This window comes from Schistocerca nitens, chromosome 4 (genome assembly GCF_023898315.1).
Source record: "Schistocerca nitens isolate TAMUIC-IGC-003100 chromosome 4, iqSchNite1.1, whole genome shotgun sequence".
Taxonomy (NCBI): Eukaryota; Metazoa; Arthropoda; class Insecta; order Orthoptera; family Acrididae; genus Schistocerca; species Schistocerca nitens.
The window spans coordinates 551487020-551510472 of NC_064617.1; the positions used below are offsets into that span (position 1 = coordinate 551487020).

Here is a 23453-nt window from a genome sequence, read left to right on the forward strand (position 1 = left end):
GCATGAAATCGTTTAAAACTGGAGACAGATAACTGTGCATCTCTCCAGCCCTCGCATACTGCTCAATGTGAAGTGGTCCGTGGTCTGCACTCAGGTGACCATTTTGCAGTCTCGACTTACATGCTAAACGTATTGGTGCCTAACAGGCAGCGGTAAGGACGGTCAGGCTGGATACTTTACAGTACTGTCAGGTGACATAAACAGTTAAGCAGTCACAATTACTGTCTCCTACTGTCCGCGGCTCGTGTTCTTGCGGGGTCAGGGAGTACCTCTTTCTGTAAAGAGGTACTCTGTCACTTTATATGTCTGACAAATCTTCACAAGAATAACCTACACGACCTTAACTAGTAGCCTAATTACATTATACTGTAAGTGAATCCTCACATTAAAGCATATTAAAACCATTAAAATTGGTGAGTGGTGCAAAGGAATTGCTTTACACAGAAACAGAGAATAAAATACCTGTCGCAAAAGGTTAGTCAGGGGTACATGAACTGGTCAATTATCCCCCAATCTGCTACACTTGGCTCATTCATGCTATGCAAGGTCTAAATTAACTATAATTTGTACTTCATTACATCATACCTACCAAAATTTATTATTTCTACAACCACATTGTTTTAATTACCTATACGAATTCTTCTTTGTCTGCACAATAATTTGTACTATCAAGCAAGCAGTGCTACATAACACATTAAAATATGTTCATAAAAATCCTAATTCAAGATCGATAAAATTCCTTTGTTGATTACTAGATTCAGCTCATTGATGAGCCATCTGCGATCAAAAAAATAGAAAATTGCATAACAGAGGTGAACAACAGCAACATATATCTGGTATTTTAACTTACATTCTGTCATGAAAACGAGTAAAAGTTATTACCTAATTCAGGGTGCATCAGCCACCAGGCATTACACATGGTCATAATGTTTTAAGCTGAATTGCTTTTGTTGTCATATACACACTGAAAATCTTATATAGATTGTGACAAAAAAGGCCTAGAAAAGTACAAATTGTAAGTGTTGTTAAGTTATAATCTTACCAGGAGTACAAATCTCCAAGGCTGCAGTTGTCTTCTGTTCCAGTTCTCCCACTGTCCGTGATTCAATACCATGCATTGCTGTTCTCCAAACGCACATTGCCAGAAATCTGTTCCTCACATTAAGGCCATTGTTTGAATCAGGAGACATCTCTTCGCCAGTACTGCCATCCTTGCCTGCGCTAATCTTCAGTACATGTCGTCCTTGCTAACAGAATTCCTTAACGTCGACTACTTCGTGATCCCCAACTTTGATGTTGTGTCTCGCCATTCACATTCCTGCTACATGTCATTCACTTCGTCTTTGTCTAGTTTACTCTTAATACGTGTTCAGTAGTCAATAGACTGTTCATTTCATCCCAATCTGGAGGACTGCTAAGATGATGATCAAGGAACGGTAGTCTCGAGAGCGGCAGCTGAAAGCAGTTCGTGTGCTGATCATGGTGGTGTGGTGGCGGCAGCGTCAAAAATTAGGCTGGGCGTCATTGTATGCCCCGGTCGTACCGCTCATATGAAGCTTGTTCTGAGGATTTAAATGCCACTGTTCAAGGCTGACTTTGCTGAAGAAGCGGGAAACGTCTTTTATAGGGCAGTGCTTTAGATGCTATTGTCAATACACAGAAGGTTTTCGATGCAAAAAGGGCCTAACAGGAAGGGTTGCTGCATCAACACATCATTGTTCACAGCTGCTAACAGTGACAGTAGCTTGTTTACTACTTTGAACTGTGGTGGAGTTTTACTATTTTGAAGGCTACGTATAGTGCCGCCACCTGTCAGAGCTTCATGAAACTATCGAGGCTGAACCGGTAATATTTCAAGATGCCGTACAACAAATTCCGCATTTTTTAATCGAAACTGGCCGAGAAAGAAATGTATTGCATTATGTATTGAACGCTCCTCGTATGAGCATTACTGCGTTTATCTATAGAGGTTATCACTTTTAAATTTATATTAGCGAATTATGTATATAACTTTTAATAGCAGACTGTACTATTTTTCTGGCCACTCTCTCTAGAATTTTCCTCTACCCCTCCCTGTCATCCAGGGTGTAGTACTACCAAAATTATTGGCCTGGGTATTTAAATGATGTGAATTAGTTTTCAAATAATTATATAAATGGAGTAACAGAGTATTTCCATATGTAAAAGACGTAACCTTCATCAGCAGCAAAACAGACACAGCCACCCACCCACCCACCCTCCCACACCCACCCAATCAGCCACCCATCCACTCCCTCTCTCTCACACAAACACACACCATGTTTATGCCATGTGCATACATGTTAAACAGTACTTCGGAACAACCACAGTTGAGTTGAATATTTCCATATTTAAGTTTTCTATAAAACACATTATGCTTAACAAGGATCAAAAAATTAACTGTGCATAGAAACACAACTGATCAAACACCATTTTAGGGGGAAGTAGTGGTTTTGGAGAGACATTTATTGTGTTGTATATCTTCAACTGCATATTTTTGTGATATGGAAGCATAACTTTGTAATGTTCCAGATACAAAACGTTTACATACACCTTGTCCAAAGACAATGGTAGCTAAACAGTATCATTCCCATGTCTAAATCTGTCAAAACGTGCTCTTAGTTTGGCTGAAACTGATATCAGAATCAGCCTACATTACTGTGGCCCAATAGTATGGTATCAACTTTATCTTAAATTAGAAAATGTTTGTAATATAAAGATGGCAATGATAACAATGCTGCCATAAATACTACATGTGACTTGTATTATATAGCGTGCTGTACAGTAATAATGCCCATTAGTATATGTAAGAAATGAATATTTAAAAACAGGCAGTATTCTGAAATGAAATAGTATAGTGAAACTAGAATGCGACAGTGTAAATGCGATAACTTCATACTGTGCAGTAGCTACTGGATTTTAAAATTGCATTGTAACACAGGAAGCTAACGGTATATGCGCCATAACATGACAGTGGGTGTCAGCTACAGGATCTATGAATGTGTAGTCAATCTGCTATGAAATGGATCGGAATTGATTAAAATGTCAAAAACATCTCACATTGCATTTGAAATGGATGTATTCAATTACATCTACAAAACTAAAACCAACAAAATCAGTTCATAACTACAAAACAAAAAAATCCACAATTTAAAATAGTGTCATTCACAGACAGAGCTTCATGATAGAGCAGAATGAATGAGGGTATCAAAAAATACCACAGTGCATTTCAAAATGGCACATTCACTCAGAGACTCTCAAAACTGAATGAAATGGGATATGACGGGAACAGGATCCAAAGAATCTTAAGAGCATTTCGAATGGCAGCGTTGATACTCACCATTAATGGACTGAGATATCAGTTTCACAGACATCAAGCAAAATTTAACAGTTATTAAGTTGAAATTTACCAGTGCCAGCAACCCCAGACTTGTTTCATCAAGAAAAATGCTGTCATATTTGTGAGGTCAAGTGCATGTGTCAGTGCTCCATGTATGACATCACAAGCCCTTTATGGCTAAAATTGCAACAAATTGATTCATACATTGATATGTAACAGCAAAATTGTACCAAACTGGCTCACATACAATTTTTTTTCATCTGCTGATTGTGCTAATATAATCACACAGTGGAGACTACATTTCACTTTGAACTATACAACGCTAGTTTACTGAAAAATTGCGACAAAATGCTACATACATCACTACTGCCACACAAAATTGTAAAGATGATACTATAATTACTACTGGTGCAAAAAATTTTGCCCTGTGCAGGACAGTGACCATCACTGTATATTGTCAAAATCAGAAAAGCGGTTTGGTGGCTTTGAACATAAAACTCCCAATCAGTGTGTAGCTGCAACCTTGTACTGTGTCTTCATGCAGTCAGTATCAATGACCTGCATATGATGGTATAATGTCACAGTAATGGGGTTATAGATTGTTTGGTCATCTACAGGATATTGACCTCCACACATAATGTCACACAGTGGTTTGCCTGCTGAAACAAATCTTCACTTGGTAGCAGCAACAAGCCATAACTGCCAAACTAATAATTTTTCTTGTTAAAAGTAGTTCCGACTTGGCAGAATGAGTCTCAGTTAGCTTAGTCAGCGATGTAAGGTTTGTTACTGCTTGCTGTGACTATGGTGGTGTATGATGGAGATAATTTGTTACTATTTTATGTAATAGTAATTATGTATGGGGGTGTTTGTTACAATTTCATGGGACAGATGTGATTTATGGAGCACTTACAACCTTTTATGCTTTGTTACTATATGAGATCCGTTATGTGACACCCACTGTCAGGTTCTGGATCATACACCAGCAGAATAGCTGAAGGTAACAAACGTTTTGTACATTGGACTAATTGTTGCCCTCTTACTGTAACACAGTGGTGTGTGAACCTATATGTTACAATGTTTGGCGTAGCGTGACTTTTGATATCTATATGTTACAAATATGCATATGATTCAGTATTATTTGAGATCCATGATTTGACATCGATTATCAGGTTATGGGTCATGAATTAGCATTATCAGCAGAAGACGACAAACGTTCTGTACATGGGGCAAATTGTTACATGTTTACTGTAGCACAGTGATGTCTAGACCAATTTGTTCAAAGTTTTGTTATGTCATGTCTTTTGACCTAATCTATAGGGTACAGATATCCACCGTGACTTCACAAATCTGACAAATGCACTACTCGGACCAATTGAAAAGCCGTCTGCTGTAGCCGAGCGGTTCTAGGCGCTTCAGTCCAGAACCGCTTTGCTGCTATTGTCGCAGGTTCTAATTCTGCCCCAGGCATGGATGTGTGTGATGTCCTTAGGTTAGTTAGGTTTACGTGGTTCTAAGTCTAGGGGACTGATGACCTCAGGTGTTAAGTCTCATAGTGCTTAGAGCCATTTGAACTATTTGAAACAATTGGCAGCTACTGGTGTTACAGGACGGTTCTAAGATCGTACATCTGACAGACACTGTCAAATCTTGACTTGCTGATATTAATGAAACAGCTTTTGGTTGTTGGAATGCATCGCAACTTGAAACCACTTTTACCCGCTACTACATAATGAGCGAGTGCAGCAAGAATATGTCAAGGTTTGATGTTAGCAGACAATTCCACTATTACCCCCTCAACTGCTATCCCCACAACCATAATGTAAAAAATATCTTCCCAAGAACCTTTGACACTGATATCTTAATCCATTGACAGTCAATATGAAACCAGCATCTGCATTACATTTCCAAATTTTGTGAAGATCTGTACCATCCCATCCAGTTATGTTCCATTTTGAAGTTCTGTGTTTGATTGTCACAATCTGAAATTCGTTGTAATTTCTTTTTTAGGTTTCTATGAACTACATACAATAACATTTTCAAAATCAGTGTCAATGCATTGTGGAATTTTTATGACATTCCAATCCATTCTATTCCGTGCCACTGCAGGGTGGCCAACATTCTCCCACTTACAAATGGCCAGCTGTTGGTTTTAGAATACTGGTTTCAGAGCCCTGTAGTTTAAGAACAATGTATTAATGCCGAAATACATTGTTCATATAAGCTGAGAGCTACTAGTGTTCCATTGCAGTTTTGAGATCTTGTATCTGGCAGACAGTGTCAAGTAGTGGCCTATCAAAGGACAGCTTTTGGTGTTACAATGCCCTTTGAAAATCAGTAGCTGCCACCCACTATCAAGTTATGGAACATGCACTGTCAGATTCTTGTTTTGTAATACTATACGATTGTGTATTTGTTTCAGTCAACTGTCACTGCATCGCCTGCCTAGCATTGCAGCTTCCACTGTGTGACAGAATAATTTAGCATTATTAGCAGAAGATGACAAAGGTTTTCTACTGCAAGAAACACCAACATGGAGTCGCTATAATATTTAGGTGGCTTTGGAAGTGGATAGCTGAAACTATAGATACCTCGTTTCGTAACTATGTCTATATCTTTCTGCATCTGAAACCTTGTCCACTATGTCTTTGGCCAAGTTGTATTCTTCTACCCGAAAATGACGCTTGGTCAGTTCGTATGTGTTTGGTTATGTTCTGTGTTTACGTCTCATATTCAGAGCTTTGTGACAAGAATGTGGTATCATTTAGCAGTTGATTATGATAAATACAGTATTTACTGAGCCTTTTAGAGAGCTTAGGCACCATAGTACCACTCGGCAAAAGCCACGAACTTCTCTGAAAGTTCATCTTTTCACATACTCTCCTTTAGGCCTAAAATAATCACTGCCTGCTTTGTGCGTTACCTTAAGTGATATATATATATATATATATATATATATATATATATATATATATATATATATATATATATACTCCTGGAAATGGAAAAAAGAACACATTGACACCGGTGTGTCAGACCCACCATACTTGCTCCGGACACTGCGAGAGGGCTGTACAAGCAATGATCACACGCACGGCACAGCGGACACACCAGGAACCGCGGTGTTGGCCGTCGAATGGCGCTAGCTGCGCAGCATTTGTGCACCGCCGCCGTCAGTGTCAGCCAGTTTGCCGTGGCATACGGAGCTCCATCGCAGTCTTTAACACTGGTAGCATGCCGCGACAGCGTGGACGTGAACCGTATGTGCAGTTGACGGACTTTGAGCGAGGGCGTATAGTGGGCATGCGGGAGGCCGGGTGGACGTACCGCCGAATTGCTCAACACGTGGGCCGTGAGGTCTCCACAGTACATCGATGTTGTCGCCAGTGGTCGGCGGAAGGTGCACGTGCCCGTCGACCTGGGACCGGACCGCAGCGACGCACGGATGCACGCCAAGACCGTAGGATCCTACGCAGTGCCGTAGGGGACCGCACCGCCACTTCCCAGCAAATTAGGGACACTGTTGCTCCTGGGGTATCGGCGAGGACCATTCGCAACCGTCTCCATGAAGCTGGGCTACGGTCCCGCACACCGTTAGGCCGTCTTCCGCTCACGCCCCAACATCGTGCAGCCCGCCTCCAGTGGTGTCGCGACAGGCGTGAATGGAGGGACGAATGGAGACGTGTCGTCTTCAGCGATGAGAGTCGCTTCTGCCTTGGTGACAATGATGGTCGTATGCGTGTTTGGCGCCGTGCAGGTGAGCGCCACAATCAGGACTGCATACGACCGAGGCACACAGGGCCAACACCCGGCATCATGGTGTGGGGAGCGATCTCCTACACTGGCCGTACACCACTGGTGATCGTCGAGGGGACACTGAATAGTGCACGGTACATCCGAACCGTCATCGAACCCATCGTTCTACCATTCCTAGACCGGCAAGGGAACTTGCTGTTCCAACAGGACAATGCACGTCCGCATGTATCCCGTGCCACCCAACGTGCTCTAGAAGGTGTACGTCAACTACCCTGGCCAGCAAGGTCTCCGGATCTGTCCCCCATGGAGCATGTTTGGGACTGGATGAAGCGTCGTCTCACGCGGTCTGCACGTCCAGCACGAACGCTGGTCCAACTGAGGCGCCAGGTGGCAATGGCATGGGAAGCCGTTCCACAGGACTACATCCAGAATCTCTACGATCGTCTCCATGGGAGAATAGCAGCCTGCATTGCTGCGAAAGGTGGATATACACTGTACTAGTGCCGACATTGTGCATGCTCTGTTGCCTGTGTCTATGTGCCTGTGGTTCTGTCAGTGTGATCATGTGATGTATCTGACCCCAGGAATGTGTCAATAAAGTTTCCCCTTCCTGGGACAATGAATTCACGGTGTTCTTATTTCAATTTCCAGGAGTGCATATCAGCGTCTGGCATTGGTGGCCGGGAGACCCCTCGCGGGGTGGTTCGGCCGCCGCTCCAGAAGTTCTTTAACGCCACTACGGCGACTTGCGAGTGAATGAGGATGAAATGATGACACACAACACCCAGTCATCTCGAGGCAGAGAAAATCCCTGACCCCGTGAACATCCACCTACAAATGGTATGTCTAAATAATGCACATATACATGCATTGAAATGCCATATGCGGTCATTATACTAATTATTGCTGTACATTTTCATGATTCTATCCATGGGATGGATGGTGTGACTGAGGCTGAGACACTACCACACAGTACACAGCATGAGTGACTAGCTGTTGGCAGAGGCCACAGATGGTTCACCTTACGAGAGAGTATATAGGACGTGATTGTTAAGTAGAAGGAACAGATGACATTCGGAGAATCTGATAGCGCCGATGGGAGACTATATCCATCATTGGGATGAATCACAGAGAATGAGCTTTTACATACCTCCCTAAACTTGTAGAAGTCTGAAGTACCTGGAGCATGGCGAAATCTGCTCCACATATATTGATGAGTACATCAGGTGTTACACAAACAGTACAAGCAACCAGTGAGGTGACAATGATACGACCTGTGCCACTATAGCTAACAATTTTGAGAGAAAACCATCACATATACGTATATGTATGTTGATTCCTCTGTGCACTAAGTAGAGTACAGAACAGTCTAGCCTCCATGTCAAATATGTTAAATTTCATTTTAACAGAGTAAACGATATGCCTTTCCTGTACTAATTGTATTGTAACTTTACCAAAGTAGAATGTATGAAAGAGATGTTTCTGTGGTACTGTCAACAGTGTAGATTAAGTACTTCACAAAATTTATCAAATTATAACTAAAAATATTATTTTTCATGAACTCCCCCAGCAATTATGATGTAGGTTTCTTTAAAATATTTGTAACGAACAATGTTTTATGATGAAATTGTAAGTTATTTTATTATTTTTAGTAATGTTACCTGGTGTGAAAATTATTACATCTCCAAGTCTAAAAGAAGCTGTTGTGCTAGATAGTGCATTGCATTAATTTATTTAATCCATCATAATCATATTTATAATAATGTATCTGCAAAACATCTACACCAAATTTAATGTTATTAAGAAATCATTTGCATTTAATATTTCTGCCTAAGTCTATTTTTACAGTTTTGTATCTTTTTACTCATCAAGATGAATAATTTCCATTTCTATTGTTATGACTGAAACTCACATTTTGCTCAGCAGATGTAGGTGAAAAATATCTCTTATAACTATTTATTTTAATATTAAATTATTTTCCATCATTCGGATTCTTGATAGTCCAAAGTGATCTATATCTTCTCATTAATTTTCTTGATATCCAATAGTCAATCTTAAACTTATAAAATCAGTAAGTTAAAGACACATATGCCTTAAAATATTGTATTAACATACCTGAAGGGCTTGCCACAGTGATGATCAGTTTTCAGTTACAAGAAAAGTCTTCCCAGCATGATGATCAGTTTTCAATTGCAATCAAAATGTTTAAATTTTGGGAATTTATCGCAGAGTATTGTGTAAAGACAAGCAAAAAGGCTTCATCATGAGGTTACCCTGACACATTTCATGTAGAAGTTCTTTACTTACTTATTCTTACGAAATAACTTTATCTTTTGAAAAGTGTTATGATTTTATGTAATAGTTTGCATAGTCCTCTATTGGTCTCCTCCAGAGAACGTTTCAAATCTCTCATGTTCGGGAATTTCATTTTTCGACCATATTTTACTTTTAGTAGATCTAGATAGTTACTTTTGTGAATTCTTTGTGTGTTTCTACCAACTCACTTTCGATTTAGCGATACAAACATTCTGAGCAACCTCTTAGCATGGCCACTGAGGCATTTTTGTTTCCTTGAACTCAGTTTGATGTTAACCAATTGGAAGCCTTCGTCGGTTAGAAACCATGGAGCAGTTTTGTTTGAAATAGCATTCACCATTCTAGATCAGGGTGCCACACTTGGAGTTATCTTCTCGGCTACGACTTGGGAAGAAGACTGGCTCTGTATGGCGGTGGCTTCTGCTGGTGTGGAGATCCCATATGGATGAAATGAAAGGGTGAAATCATTTCAGCTATAAGCCATGATTGAAAGGCTACACAAAATGGTTATTTCAGGACTCCTTGCGAATTTCTACACGGCTTACATCTGCTTACCACACGTTGGAGTCACCATATCCTTATAAATAGTGAAACAGAAACTCATAGATTAATCAATTTTCATTAAATAGAAGCGGATTATAGTGACAGCCATTATTTTTGAATGAATAATGTTGTAGATACAAAGTTATCATCCTCCCCTGAATTGTAGAACTGTTATTGCTTTGTTCAAACAGACATTACATCTCGAGTGTTCCTTGCTCAACTAATTTTATTGTCTGCTACATTGAGAATTACTGTGGGCTTTTGCATCAGTTACCTTCTTTTTGCAAAAGTGTGTATTTACAGAAACGATATTGCTTCTGAACTAATCTATCCACAACTAGTCATTTCTATCTAAATAATGAACTACCCAATACCATGCAACATTGCCATGTTACTGGTGCCATTAATTGATCCTAATCTTGTGAATGACACCGTATAACGTTGTGTGCCTACCTTATTGCTGCAACTAGTTGTTTCTGACCATGACCAACGAATATTCTGATGTATCAGAGGACACACAATGAAATAAAGTCTCAAAATATTATTTATAACCACTGTCTTTTTGCGTACTACTAGATTAGTGACCCAGAGAAGTAGATCGATGATTGCTGCTTCGACAGTGACTGTTGGTTAAATGTGCTGTGGAGTGATCTGACAATTTATTGTAATGTTTGATGGAAATTATAATTTATGTTTCAATTTTGATATCTCAGATACTCTCTTAAGCTTAATATCAGTAATTAGACATCCAAGGAACATACTCATGACCACTGCTAGATGCTATAAGTAGTTTGTCAACACTTTCACACTTATTCAGTTCTTAATTACTTTCTTGATGAATCACTAATCACTGCTCAATGTTCAAATGGTAATTAATTAAAACTCTGTTTCAGTGTGTGTGTGTTTGTGTGTGTGTGTGTGTGTGTGTGTGCGTGCGTGCGTGTGTGTGAGAGACTACTATTTGTAGATACCATCAGGTGTCAGATTGATTTTCCAAAGTATTATCTGAGGTATAAATTTTTGTGCTTGCTGTATAGCTTAAAAGTTCAGGGTTTAACTATCACAACTTATGGGGTGTAGTTCAGTCCTTTCTACACTATATGTACCTTCCCAACTGATGCTTCAAATATAAAACTTGATTTATTTGTGCTATATTTTCTTTAATAAAAATTTTTCGGTTGTGTGAATACCATATTAACCCAATTTTTATTGTATTGATCATTTATTTATGAAATACTCTCTTTTTATTTCATGGGCTAGTAAATAGTTTCTGCCCTTGATTTTCCTCTTTTACTGTAATACTATCTCTTCGTAGATGTGTTCAGTTTGAACTTTTTTAAGCATTTTAGTGACTGCTTGAGCATTATAACCAATATCTACAGCTACGTACTTCGAAATGGCCACTATTTTTCTTTTCTGCATACTGATTACTAGTTTAAGCAAGACGTTGATTGGCGAAAGAAAGTGAACCATGTTGTATATTCTATGATGAAATGTGTGCAAATCGGTCTCCTGCAATGCCGCAGTTATGTTCAATCCTAAGGTTTAGTTTCTGATGGAGAACACGAAGCTTTGTGGGAAATTAATTTGTCTTTTTCACGTTCCATTTTAAAAATAAAGTGGAAATGAACTGAATGTAAAATCTGTGAACATCACCTACAAGAATCACATGAAAAACTGTGTCGCTAGTGATAAAATCTTTTCGGTTGATAATGGAGAATCGTTAAATGAAAACCATTTTACACCCAACGTGAAAATTTATGGGATTTTTGGTTTGATAGAAGCGTTTACAGTATCGAATGCAAATGGGTATTGCACTATATCGGAGAAATGGAGGGATGCATTTCATAGTGCCATACGGAACACATCAGATATGTTCGAATAGGGCAGACAGTCAAGTCCGTGGTAGCAGAGCATAGCTTCAATAAGGGACACATATCCGACTTATAATTAAAGAAGAAGCTATGCAGTGTCTTTGGGTTGTGGGACCTGATTCTTAAAGAGGCGATAGAAATACGTGTACACAACACGGGTTTCAACCCAGCACACAAATGCAAAATAGCTACCGCAACGCTCTGTTCTGAAGAAGGCAGTGTCCGCGGACAGAGTGGACAGACATAGCGACTCGATGCCTTCATCGTCGCCGCGGTGCGTTTCCCCACCACTAGCTACTCCACACTCCCCCTCCACCATCGCAGCACCCTCTTCTGGATTGGCTGCCCACAGATGTGGTCAGCCCAGTGGATATATAATTATGTTGCCAGAAGATGACGGCTTTTTTTTTTGTCATCAGGCTTCTGACTGGTTTGATGTGGCACGCTGCCAATTCCTCCCCGGTGCTAACCTCTTCATCCCAGAATATCACAAGCCACCTACGTCCTCAATAATTTGATGGATGTATTCCCACCTCTGTCTTCGTCTACAGTTTTTGCCCTCTACAGCTCCCTCTAGCACCATGGAAGTCAATCCCTCATGTCTTAACAGATGTCCTGTTCATCCTGTCCAATCTCCTTATTGGTATTTTCCACATATTCCTTTCCTCTCCGATTCTGCGCAGGACCTCCTCATTCCTTACCGTATCAGTCCACCTAATTTTCAACATTCATGTGCAGCAACACATCTAAATGCTTCGATTCTCTTCTGTTCCGGTTTTCCCACAGTCCGTGTTTCACTACCATACAATGATGTACTCCAGTCGTACAATCTCAGAAATTTCTTCCTCAAATTAAGGCCGATATTATATAATAGTAGACTTCTCTTGGCCAGGAATCCTCTGTTTGCCATTGATAGTCTGCTTTTGATGTCCTCCTTGCAACGTCCATCATTGGTTATTTTACTGCATACGTAGACGAATTCATTAACTTCATCTACTTCGTGATTATCAATCCTTATGTTAAGTTTCTCGCTGTTCTCATTTCTACTACTTCTCATTTCTTTCCTTTTTCTTCGATTTACTGTCAATCCATACTCTGTACTCATTAGACTGTTCATTTCGTTCAGCAGACCATGTAATTTTTCTTCACTTTTACTCAAGATAGCAATGTCATCAGCGAATCGTGTCAATGATATCCCTTCACCTTGAATTTTAATTCCGCTATTGAGCCAGTCATTTATTTCCATCATTTCTTCCTCGATGTACAGATTGAACAGTAGGAGCGAAAGGCTACAGCCTTGTCTTATACCATTTTTAATACGAGCACTTCGTTCTTGTTCGCCCACTCTTATTATTCCCTCTTGGCTGTTGCACATATTGTATATGACCCATCTCCCCCTATAGCTTACCCCAACTTTTCTCAGAATTTCAAACATCTTGCACAAATTTTGTCGAACACTTGCTACGAACGTGTCTTGATTTTTCTTTAGTGTTCCTTCCATTATTAACCGCAACGTCAGAATTGCTTCTCTCGTGCCTTTACCTTTGCTAACGCCAAACTGGTAGTCGTCTAGCGCATTCTCAATTTTCTTTTCCACTCTTCTGTAAGTTATTCTTGTAAGCAACTTAGGTGCTTGAGCTGTTAAGCTGATTCTGCAGTAATTCTCGCACTTGTCAGCTCTTGCCGTCTTCGGAATTGTATGGATGATATTTTTCCGAAACAAACTGCGTATTGCCTTCTGTCTCGGGTTCTTCGGCCGACGTTCATCTGATGATTTTACTGACGTTTCGCCACCAGGAGCGCCTGGCACTGTCAAAGCTTCACCTCCATTGCCGGTGGTGAACTGGCAGTGGAGGGTGAAGCTTTGACAGTGCCAGCCACTCGTGCTGGCGAAACGTCAGTAAAATCATCAGATGAATGTCGGCCGAAGAGCCGGAGACAGAAGCCAATAGGCAGTTTGTCAACGAATGGCGACCAAAGCCTTAAGAATTTTGTATTTTTCCGAAAGACAGATGATATGTCACCAGACTCATACATTCTACACACCAATGTGAATAGCCGTTTTGTTCCCACTTCCCCCAAAAGTTTTAGTAATTCTGATGGAATTACCCTTGAGCCTTATTTCATCTTAAGTCCTCCAACGCTATTTTAAATTCTGATTCTAATACTGGATCCCCTATCTCATCTAAATAGACTCATCTATCTTCTTCTATCACACCAGACGAATGCTCCCCGTCTAGAGGCTTTCATTTGTTCTCACCTACACGCTCTCCCCTCTACATTTAACAGTGGAATTCCCGTTGCACACTTAATATTATCACCCTTGCTTTTAATGTCACCGAAGATTGTTTTGACTTTCCTGTATGCTGAGTATGTCCTTCCGACAGTCATTTCTTCTTCGATGTCTTCACATTTTTCCTGCAGCCATTTCGTCATAGCTTCCCTACACTTCATATTTATTTTATTTCTCAACGACTTTCATTTCTATATTCCGAGTTTCCCGGAACATTTTTGTACTTCCTCCTTTCATAGGTCAATTGAAGTATTTCTTCTGTTACCCACGGTTTCTCCGCAGTTACCTTCTTTGTACCTATGTATTCCTTCCCAACTTCTGAGATGGCTCTTTTTAGAAATGTTCATTCCTCTTCTACCGTACTGCCTACTAAGCTATTCCTTATTGCTGTATGTATAGCCTTAGGGATCTTCAATCGTATGCCGCCCGGAGTGGCCGAGCGGTTCTCGGCGCTACAGTCTGGAACCACGCGACCGCTACGGTCGCAGGTTCGAATCCTGCCTCGGTCATGGATGTGTGTGATGTCCTTAGGTTAGTAAGGTTTAAGTAGTTCTAAGTTCTAGGGTACTGATGACCTCAGAAATTAAGTCCCATAGCGCTCAGAGCCATTTGAACCATTTTTGAACTTTCTTCAATCGTATGTCGCCCTTCCTTAGTACTTCCGTATCCCATTTCTTTGCATATTGATTCTTCCTGAATAATGTCTTAAACTTCAGCCTACTCTTCGACACTACTATATTGTGAGCTGAGTCTACATCTGCTCCTGGGTACAATCCAGTATCAGATTTCGTAATCTCTGTCTGACCATGTTCTAATCTAACTGACATCTTCCCATATCACCCCGCCTTTTCCAAATATACCTCCTCCTGTTGTGATTCTTGAACAGAGTATTCCCTATTACTAGCTGAAACGTGTTACAGAACTCAATTAGTCTTTCTCCTGTCTCATGTCTTGTGCCAAGCCTATATTATCCGGTAACCTTTTGTTCCACTTATTTCCCGTACAACTGCATTCCAGTCTACCATGACTATTAGATTTTCATCCCGTTTTACATACTGTATTACCCTTTCAATATCCTCATACATTTTCGCTATCTCTTTATCTTCACCTTGCGACGTCGGCATGTATACCGGAATTATCGTTGTCGGAGTTGGTTTGCTGTCGATTCTGATAAGAGCAACCCTGCCACTGAACTGTTCACAGTAACAGACTCTCTGCCCTATCTTCCTGTTCATAATGAATCCTACTCCCTTTATATCATTTTCTGCTGCAGTTGATATTACCCTATACTCATCTAACCTTAAATCCTTGTCTTCTTTCCACTTCATTGACCGCTACTATATCTAGATTGAACCTTTGAATTTCTCTTTTCAGGTTTTCTATTTTCCGAACCACGTTCAAGCTTCTGACATTCCACACCCCGACACGTAGAACGTTACCCTTTCGTTGATTATTCACTCATGGTAGCCTCCCACTAGGCAGTCCCCTCCTCGTGATCCAAATGGGGGACTGTTCCGGAATGTGTTGCCAGTGGAGAGATCATCAAGACACTTCTTCAATTACAGGCTATATGTCCTTTGGATACAAGTTACGTGTCTTTCATGAAGTGGTTTCCATTGCCTTCTGCATCCTCATGCCGCTCATCATTGCTGATTCTTCCGCCTTTAGGGGCAGTTTCCCACCCCTACGACAAGAGAGTGCCCTGAACCTCTGTTCGCACCTCCGGATTCCTTGAAAAGGCCGCTGGCAGAATGAGGATGGCTTCTTATGTCAGAAGTTTTCAGCCGTCGATGCAGATTATTAATCAAAACTTAAGAAAAGACGGGATTCGAACTCGGGACCGAAGACGTATTGATTATGAATTAAAAAGTTACCCCAGACCACTTGTGCATGATGGGTGAAAAAGTGCTTGATACGTTCCTACATGATAACGGCACAATTTGGCTGGTAGCCCAACCATATGCCGAGAAGGCCTCCAGTAACATTTTTCCTCACTGTGACTTCAAGAGTTCTGTGTATTTCAAGAATTATGAAGACATGGATTGATAGGCTCAGCCCCACCTGGTGGAAAACCAACTTAGCAGCTCACCACACTTACATGTGCTGCTGTTATTTTACATGTGATGAAAGAGATCTTTCACTATAATTTTTGACTTTTGACGACTGATGACTAGTCAATGATAAGATTAAGAATTTTAAATTTTTGATAATTTTGAAAAGTGTTACCCACTTACTTAGAGACTTATATCAATGATTTATTTCCATTTATAGACACTAATGTTACAATTAAATGATTGAAATTTGTGACAATTTACTACCGATACTATTAAAAATAAGTACTTTATTTAAGTATACATTTGCAGCATCTCTCATGATAATGTTGCTATTGTTGTGGTTTGACGCAGTTCTCCATTCTAGTCTATTGTGTGCAATATTCTTCATCTCGCAGTCTACATGCCTGCTTACAATATTCAAGCGTTGGTCTCCTTCTGTAAGTTTTACCCCATACGCTTCGTTCCATTACCAAACGAAAAATTCTTTGATGCCTAAGGTGTGGCCTTCTTCTACACGAGTTATGTCCTAAACTTCTTTCTTCCAAATTCGCTTCAGTATATCCTCCTTAGTTATTGGGTCTACCCATCTAAACTGCAGCGTTCTTTTACAGCACTGTAATTCAGAACCTTCTGTTCTCTTCTTGTCGTAATAGCCTTTCGTTCATGTTTACATTCGTACAAGACCTCGCTCCAGAAAAAACCTCCGGTAAAGACTTCCTAGCTTCCTCATTTGTGTTAGATGTGAACAAATTTCTCCCACTCAGAGATGCTTTTTCTTGTTAATTCCGGTCTGCATTTTATAATTTCCGTACATTTGCAATCATTAGTTTCCTGCAGCCCAAAAATAAAACTCATCTACTAATTTAATTGTCTCATTTCCCAAACTAATTCCCTCAACGCTACTAGCTAGACTTCGACTACATTCAATTAGCAAGATTTATTTTTAGTGATGTTCATCTTATAACATGTTTTCAAGGCATTGTTCATTCCATTCGAAGGCCTTAGCCTTTGCTGACAGAATTACATTATAATTGGCGAACGGTTAAGTTTTTATTTATTCTCCATTAACATTAATTCCTTCCCAAATATCTCATGGTTTCCTTCACGGCTAGCTTAGTGAATAGATGGAGTAACGTTTCGGATTGGCTACAACACTGTATCACTCCCCTCTTGTAACTGCTGTCTGATTTCCGCACAAGTAGCAAATAGCACAAGTAGCAAATAACCTTTGGGCAAAGTTATTTTATCCCTGCCATCTTCAGAACTTCAAAGAGTGTACTCCGGTAAACAATGTCAAAAACTGTCTACATTTTCAAATTCTATAAACATCGGTTTGCTTTTCATCGACTTATTACACGTAGGATTTGTTTGTTTGTTGTTGCTTTGGCGTGCAAAACAGTTGACGACATAAGCGCCGGCAGACGTAGTGTGATTACTGACTCAGGTGTTTCTACATTTTTCCTTATCTACTCCAAGATCTGACTCTACTGGTTTCTTCATTCTTCTGTAAATTATTCCTGTTAATATTTTACAAACACGACTTATTAAACTGATTGTCAGTAGTATTCACACCTGTCAGCACACGTCTTTAGTGGAATTGGAATTCTTACATTCTTTCTGAAGTGTGAGGGTATTTCGCCTGCCCCCTATGTCTTACACACGAGCTGGAATTTTTTTAACGTGGCTAGCTCTTCCAATGGTTCCGTAATTCAGAGGGTACCTTGTCTACGTCAGGTGCACTGTTTTTAGAGTTATGTCCTTCAGTGTTCGGCTGATTTTTTGTTGTTGACAAATGTCATGTCTCAAGTCTCCAGCTACCTCTTCTGCACTTTAAAATTCGTCCTCAAGCTCGTTCTCTTACACAGGCCTTCTATGTATTCCTTTCATCAAACGACTTTACCTTCTTTGCTTAGTAATGGTTTGCCGTCTGAGCACTTGTTTTTCATTCAGTAGCTTCCCTTTTAGATAACGATCCTTGTATTTTCCTATTCTTCCCCTAATTAAACTTCAACTTGTCGTCTACCAATCCACACAGGACTATTTTGCAGTGTCTGCCAGTAACACTGTCTATGTACCTGTAGTCCCTTTCGCCAACTCCATTTGCTTTATCTTTAATTTTTGACTTTTCGTCGGTTACATTCAGTCTCTCCTGAGTTATCCAAGTTATTAAATTAGTACTTGTCTTTTTATCGATGCAATTCTCTGCTTCGTTCCTATTTCATTCCTCAGAGCTACCCATTCGAATTCTGTAGTACGCTTATCAACAGTTTCAGTTCAAAGCGGACAAACGCTCCCTCTGAAACTCTCAAGAACCTTTCATTCCTTAAATTTATCCAGGTTCATCTCCTTAGTTTCTCACCTTTTTGCAATTTCTTCAGTTTTAATCTGCAGGTCATAAACAAATTGTAGTCAGAGTCCACATCCTGGAAATGTCTTACACGTTGAAATCTGGTTTTGTTATTTTCGCGTTATCATTATGTCATCAATCTTAAATCTTGCAGTGTAGCAGAGACCATCCACGTATATAACCTCGCTACACGATTCTGTAACCAAGTATTAGTGATGACTGAAGTACGCTCTGTGTAAAATTCTACAAAGTGGCTTCCTCTTTCACTCTTTTTCCCCAGTCCATGTTCTCCAAATACCTTTTCCTTCTCTTCCTTTTACTACTACCGAATTGAAGCCGCCCACCAAAATTAAATTTTCATGTCTTGTAATAATATCCTTTGTCTTATCATGCATTCCTTTACTTTCTTCATCTGCGGACCTAGTTGGCATACAAACCTGTACCACTGTGATGAGAGCTGGTTTGCAAGTTTATCTCGGCTACAATAACGGGTTCACGAGGCTCTTCGTAGCAATGTACCTGTATTCCTATTTTTTTTTTCAGGTTTAGGGCTAATATTGCGTTACCCCCCCATCCAGTTTTGTGTTGATGATCCAGTGCTCACAAAACCTAAAATCCCGTTCTTTATTCCCCGCCCAAATTAAAGGATCTAACATTCCACGCAATTTGCTCTGCCAGTCCTAGCATTCCTTATGACGACTTCCACCACCCAGAGATCGAATTGGGGAACCATTTTATCAACGGAATATTTTACATAAGAGGATCCCATAGTCACAAACTGCATGGTCGTAGCACAGAAAGTACTACAGTAGCTGTCCCCTTTTTTCAATAGCTTACATTACCAGACCAGTAAGACCATGTTGGCTAAACTTAAAAAGCTAGACCCATCAGTCTTAACGACTGTTTCCCCTAGACTACTGAAAAGGTTGCTGTTTCTCCTTAGGACGTATTAGACAGACCTCTCCGCAGATACCCCTAAATTGTGATTGCACGTGTTATCTGCGTTATTCAGGCAAGCAGTCAGCCCGATCTCGGTAAGGTCCATGATTCACATGGGACTCAAGATATTTCGTCATCTATAACCAGTTATCAGTTTGAAGAAACCTAGAAGATATAACAAACATTGCGTGACCCCAAGTCCCCCCTCACACTTTCCCCTACCATCACAGTTCAAATCTTGTTCACACTTTCGCTCATATGCAGTACACAGAAGGAAAAAGTTGTATTTTTACGTACCACTTCTGTCTGGATAAGAGAGTCGTTTACCAGAAGGTCTGTTACGTTCACAGATTGCAGAAAGTCGAGCAGCTGTTGTGAATCGTCGGTTTCGTAGCCGAGGGTGGCTCCTAGTTTGAAAGAATGAGTCCGGGCATTTGCTGTTGACAGCGGGTTTGCGACGACGAAGTTACTACTCTGAATAATAGCTCTTGAGAACAGACCTGCAAAAGGACGTATTACACATTTCAGTTAGTGTCGGCGCTGAGAGGTGTGTCACAGGTATTGCACTCAAACAGAAGCCTTGTTACTTATTCACCTTGTTACTGTCCCTCTGAAAGTACGCTTCAATGGATACTATTTCTGGGAAAGTAATAGGTAATCAGTTGTTAATAAGAAAGTGAATCAGTAAAAAATAAATCGTGTAATCAGACTCCTGCACATAATGTATACCCTCGACCTGATGCAAAAATATTTTGGTGGATCATCGAGACTCTGATAAGACATAATCCTCAAATTACAGAAAGCAATAAATTTTTACGGTATAACTTCTGTATGACATGATTAACATCTCACGTTCTAACTATTAACTAAGGTAAGTACGTCACTAAAGAAAAGAAAAAAAGTAGAGAATTAATAGCATAATAAGTAATCGGGCATAACTCGAGAAAGCAACTAAGCCTTGTGTTCAATAGAAGAAGGAATTCAGGAAGCTCCAATGTGGATTCCTTTAGCCCTTTGTTAGAGACTAAAACAACCTTGAACGGTATAAACTCTGAAGAAGAGTATTCTGTACCTGAAAACAGCAGCGATACAAGAGAAGCAAGACGGGAAATTTGCAGGTTTCTAAAAAACAAGAAACCTGTAATTGAACACAAAACATAATAGTTAATCTGTTAAAGAAATCTATTGGGGTAGTATTTTGTGGCGTCTGTGGGAAATTACCAACTGAGAGGTATTTTATGTTCACATGGAAATGGTACTTAGGGGGCTATATCTGAAAGTCTGTCATGAAGTATTACAGATGTTAACAAGTGCCTCGTTAGAACACTTTCTCACTATGCATACGTTGATATGTGCAAAAAAAGTATTGCGAGGTTCAAGAAATAGGAATATCTCAAAATGCATTTGAAATATTATTAACAGCAGCTGGCTATAGTTCAAGTGCAGTTTCTCATAGAGGTCCAGTGTGGACTCCAATTATCGGATGGCAGCAGAACGTAACAGATACGCTAAAGCTGTTAATGCGTAACCGATTTACGCTGGAAAAAAAAATTGTTCCAATATTGGCCACCAGGTGCAGATCTCGTCTACGCCTTCGATGCTCATACTGAATAAACTGTGTAAAGAACTTACTTACTGGCTTTGCCTTTTCTGCCCAAGTCCCTATGCTACTCCTTTACATATGGAAACATTGTTGTACGTCTTTCTTTGCATTCACAGCGGGAGATATGCGCCAGGTAGCGAAAACTGGAACTAATTCTTTTTCTTGCGTTAATAGGTTCCACATTAACGCAGTAGAGTATCTGGCAAGTGTCGTTGCCATACAAGAAGTCTGTACTGGACCTCTGTCAGTAGCTCACTCTAATTAGAATCAACCACTAGTTGATGGATCGGAGCCTCTGCGAGTCAACAGATCTGCACATAACGATCTGCAGGGGGCTCTTGATTATCTGTCATCACCAGTACAGCCTCTACGGGCAGTGATTCGAGATACTGGCCGGCAGTCAGCGAGTATTCCCTGGCAGTTTTCGTAAGACTGTTCATGTGTGCGCGGTCTTGCTTGCCTGTGGGACCCTGGGAGTTGCGTAGTGGGTGCGAATGTGACCAATGTGACCAGTAGTGAGAGGCGTTCAGTATATATGGCTGATTCTTCACGTGCACAACAGCCGCAGTACATCGCACATCCCACAACACTGCTGTAAAGGACGTAGTTCGGATCTAGCTATCGTCCTGCAAACGGATGTTATTCGAGGGTTATTTCAATTATCGACACACTAAAACAACGAAAATGACGTACCATGAAGGAATTATCAAACTGGTTCGGATATCGGTAAATGTGATGCACAAGCGCAGGCAAACAAATGATTACAATTTCATAAATGATGGATGACTTATACTTGAGGAAGAGATTCACAAATTTAGCAAGTGAATCACACAATAGTCCACCTCTGGTCTTCATGAAAGCACTTGTTCAGATTGTCATTGATTGATAGAGTTGTTGGCTTTCCTCCTCAGGGATGTCATGTCAAATTCTGTCCAATTGGTGAGTTAGATCGTCAAAATCCCGAGATGGTGGGAGAGCCCTGCCCATAATGCTCCAAACGTTCTCAGTTACGAAGAGGTCCAGTGACCCTGTTGGCCAGTGCACGGTTTGGCAAGCAGGAAGAAGCAGTAAAATCTCTTGCCACATGTGAGGTTGCTTTAGGTTTGGAGAAATGTAAGCCCAGGATGATTTGCCGTGAAGGGCAACAACAAGGGGCGTTATCGTCAACGTATCCCTGTGCTGTAGGGTATCACGAATGTTAAGCAGAGTGGTCCTGCTACGGAAAGAAATGGTACTCCAACCCATAACAGCTGGCTGTCGGGCCGTATGGCGAGTGATAGTCACGTCGTTACCCCACTGCTCTCCGGGACGTCTCCAGATCCGCCTTGGGCCTGGAATCTCATCGACTGCAGTAGTCTTTATGCTGATTCCCGCTTCGAATTAAGCCCGCCGACCAGCGAATACGTGTCTGGAGGCGCCACAGACATCAATAGGGTACCAGCGTGACTGTCGCCCATCATACGGCGCGTCATCCAGGTTTAATGGACGGGGTTGCCATTTCTTTTTGTCGGAGAACCCTTTGGTTGTCGACATTCGGATCCTTACGGCACAACGATAACTCTACGTTATTCTACGTCCCGTTTTGTTGCTTTTCATTGTAAGCCAACTTGGGCTTCCATTTCAGCTAGATAATGTCCGGACGCACCCATCTAGAGTTTCTAGAGCTCGTCTTCGTGCTTGCAAGGTCGCCGCGTCTCTCACCACCTGAGAACGTTTGGAGCATTAGGGGCAGGGCCCTCCTACCAACACGGGATTTTGACGATCTAACGCTCCAATTGGACAGAACTTGGCACTATGTCCCTGAGGAATGTATCCTAGAACTTTAACAATCAACGACATGCCGAATAACTGCTTCAATAAGGGTCACAGGTTGCACCAACATGTTACTGACACTCTCAATTTGTAAAGCTCTTTCTCTTGAATAAATCATCAACTTTTTTCTGAAACTGAACACCACATCTACCGATGTACGTTCTTTTCGGATAATTGCTTCGTGATGCGTCGTTTTTTTCTGTCTTATGATGTACATGTCAAACAAATTAATGTTGCGTGTACACGCGAGTTGGTGAAATCACTCTTGTTAAAGAAGGAACTTTCTTATAACTTGCGGTGTTCGTTGCACATTTCGGTTAGTAATTTTTTTATTTCAGTACAAATCAGCAGTTGCTAACTTTCACAACTTACTTTGAACTCGTCGTTTTATATTGGTCCCGTAATTTTTTTCATGTGTTAAATCTGAATAATTTTCCTTAACGACCATTTTCTTTCAAAAGGAAGATTGTTTTAATATCAGAAGTAGATTAAAATTTACCAAACGTTGGCAAGATAAGGCGTTAATCTTTCTACAGTTCTGATTTTTTTTTCAAGAAG

The 23453-nt window shown here is 40.6% G+C and overlaps 1 protein-coding gene across 5 annotated transcripts in view; it reads right to left on the reverse strand.

Annotated features, from left to right (window-relative positions):
- Window positions 1-23453, reverse strand: part of LOC126252073 (acetylcholinesterase-like) — a 224611-nt gene that overhangs the window by 57318 nt on the left and 143840 nt on the right. For all 5 annotated transcript variants that reach the window (XM_049952922.1, XM_049952921.1, XM_049952924.1 and 2 more), the window contains one exon: window positions 19778-19980. In XM_049952922.1, coding sequence (XP_049808879.1) covers window positions 19778-19980 — 203 coding nt within the window. The remainder of the gene's footprint in view (window positions 1-19777; window positions 19981-23453) is intronic.